We start from the raw sequence: 2,603 nt of genomic DNA on the forward strand, positions 1-2,603 counted from the left end.
ACAGATCACCTTGAGTGCCATCACACGGCACCCACAGGATGGCCGAGGGATCAGACCCAGCCAGTGTGGATTTCAATATTTGCATTGATGGTCTGGATGAGGGGATTGAGTCCACCATCTGCAAATTTGCAGCTGACACCAAGCTGGGTGTGAGTGTGGATCTGCTGGAGGGTAGGAGGGCTCTGCACAGGGCCCTGGACAGGCTGGATCCAGGGCCCAAATCCCACAAAGGGAAGTTTAACAAGACCAAGGGCCGGGTCCTGCACTTGGGCCACAACAACCCCTGCAGTGCTACAGGCTGGGGACAGAGTGGCTGGACAGTGGCCAGGCAGAAACAGACCTGAGGGGACTGCTGGACAGCAGGCTGGACATGAGGCAGCAGTGTGCCCAGGTGGCCAAGAAGGCCAATGGCTCCTGGCCTGGATCAGGAATGGTGTGGCCAGCAGGAGCAGAGCTGCTGTGCCAGCACTGATCTGTCCCCAGCTCTGCACACAGACATTGCTGCTGTAGCTGCAAAGGAAGGGAACAAAACAAGGGATCTCCAGTGAAAACTTTTCTGGGAGATCCTTTAGTTCGTTTAAAGCTACTGAGTGCACAGCTCCTCATTGACACAGTCTTTTGACCACAGAAAATATGGAGTGAAACAAAACAAGTCAGGGCACACACAGTGGCCTTGCTTTGTGAACATAATTGAAAATTAATCACAGGAAAAAAAAAAAAAAACAACTGCAAGCAAAGCAACAAGATGTATCAAAGATGACCTTTATTACAAATGATTTGCAAGAACTGGCCAGCAGTTTAATGTTTCTGAACTTGCCTAGTCATCAGTTTCCACATTGCAGCCTTGAGCTCCTGGTTCCTCAGGCTGTAGATGAGGGGGTTCAGGGCTGGAGGCACCACCGAGTACAGAACTGACAGTGCCAGATCCAGGGATGGCGAGGAGATGGAGGGGGGCTTCAGGTAGGCAAATGTGCCAGCACTGAGAAACAGGGAGAGCACGGCCAGGTGAGGGAGGCAGGTGGAAAAGGCTTTGTGCCGTCCCTGCTCAGAGGAGATCCTCAGCACAGCCCTGAAGATCTGCACATACGTGAAAACCATGAACACAAAACAGCCAAAATATAGAGCAGCACTTAGCACAATGAGCCCATGGTCCCTGAGTTTGGAGTGTGAGCAGGAAAGCTTGAGGATGTGTGGGATTTCACAGAAGAACTGGCCCAGGGCATTGCCATGGCACAGGGGCAGGGAAAATGTATTGGCCGTGTACAGCAGAGCATTGAGAAAGCCACTGGCCCAGGCAGCTGCTGCCATGTGGGCACAAGCTCTGCTGCCCAGGAGGGTCCCGTAGTGCAGGGGTTTGCAGATGGACACGTAGCGGTCGTAGCACATGATGGTCAGGAGGGAATACTCTGCTGAAATGAAAAATAGAAAAAGAAAGAGCTGTACAGCACATCCTGCATAGGAGATGGTCCTGGTGTCCCAGAGGGAATTGTGCATGGCTTTGGGGACAGTGGTGAGGATGGAGCCCAGGTCGGCGAGGGCCAGGTTGAGCAGGAAGAAGAACATGGGGCTGTGCAGGTGGTGGCCGCAGGCTACGGCGCTGATGACGAGGCCGTTGCCCAGGAGGGCAGCCAGGGAGATGCCCAGGAAGAGGCAGAAGTGCAGGAGCTGCAGCTGCCGCGTGTCTGCCAATGCCAGCAGGAGGAAGTGGCTGATGGAGCTGCTGTTGGACATTTGCTGTGTATGGACATGCCAACCTACAGAAGGAGGAAAGACAATGACATTTGAGGGGGGATTACTCACTGAAAAGTTAAAGCCCTCTCTCACAGACCATTCCCTACCACTAAACACCTCGCCTTGACCTTGACCTGCAGGACACCTGGGAGTCAGCCCTGACCCCCAGTCAGTGCAGGGGAACAGTGAGGGCAGGTGTGAGTCCTGGTGGTTGAACATGGACGAAGAATCTCCTCGTAAGGATCGGAAGCTGCCGGGCTGAAGGAATGGGGATTGCTGGTGGCAGAATGAGACATTCTGCTGCACCAGGGGAGAACAGAGTCCAGTGAGGTAGGAGGATTGTCTGAGCCTTAGTGCACACTGAGGGGAGCTGCTCTGTCCCTGTGACCTCTTCCCAGCTGCCCTGGACTTGCAGTTTTTGAGCTCCAATCCTGTGCTATCCTAGAAAGCCAGGAGACACTGCTGAGAGCAGAGGGATCCCTGACACACAAAGTGACCCCTGCCTTTCCCTAAATCAGGGAGATTCGGCTCATTCCCAGCCTGCCCTGCCCAGAGCTCCCCGGGGCAGAGGGAGCTGGGACACCCCATTGCTGTGCTCAGCCTGCACAGGAGGAGCCCAAGGGCTGGGCCTGAGCCTGCAGCTGGAACTGCCATTCCCAGAGAGCCCGTCAGCAATGCCAGCAGCACCTGGGCAAGGCAAGGAAAGAGAGAGCTGGGCCCTGAGGAAAAGCCTTTCCCTGCCCAGCCCTGCACAGCCCCTCCCAGGCAGCAGCAGTGCAGGACAGTGGCCCTCAGGCCCTGGTCAGCAGGCAATGGGCACATGGCAGGAGAGATGCCCTGCATCTCTGGGGCTGCTCTGCCGGCCCAGGAGG

At 55.6% G+C, this 2,603-nt stretch overlaps 1 protein-coding gene across 1 annotated transcript; it reads right to left on the minus strand.

Moving 5' to 3' along the window:
- Nucleotides 1-798: 798 nt before the first annotated feature.
- LOC136303476 (olfactory receptor 14J1-like) lies at nucleotides 799-1,731 on the minus strand. The gene has a single exon (XM_066207139.1). The coding sequence runs from the start codon at nucleotides 1,729-1,731 to the stop codon at nucleotides 799-801; it is 933 nt and encodes a 310-aa protein (XP_066063236.1).
- Between the last annotated feature and the right edge of the window lie 872 nt (nucleotides 1,732-2,603).

The sequence above is a fragment of the Chamaea fasciata genome, unplaced genomic scaffold (assembly GCF_029207755.1).
Source record: "Chamaea fasciata isolate MVZ Bird 193981 ecotype frontalis unplaced genomic scaffold, bChaFas1.0.hap1 SCAF_35, whole genome shotgun sequence".
Taxonomy (NCBI): domain Eukaryota; kingdom Metazoa; phylum Chordata; class Aves; order Passeriformes; family Sylviidae; genus Chamaea; species Chamaea fasciata.

Bases quoted from the DNA above. Each gene is read 5' to 3' on its own strand.
- LOC136303476 (XM_066207139.1), bottom strand. From the start codon at position 1,731: ATGTCCAACAGCAGCTCCATCAGCCACTTCCTCCTGCTGGCATTGGCA.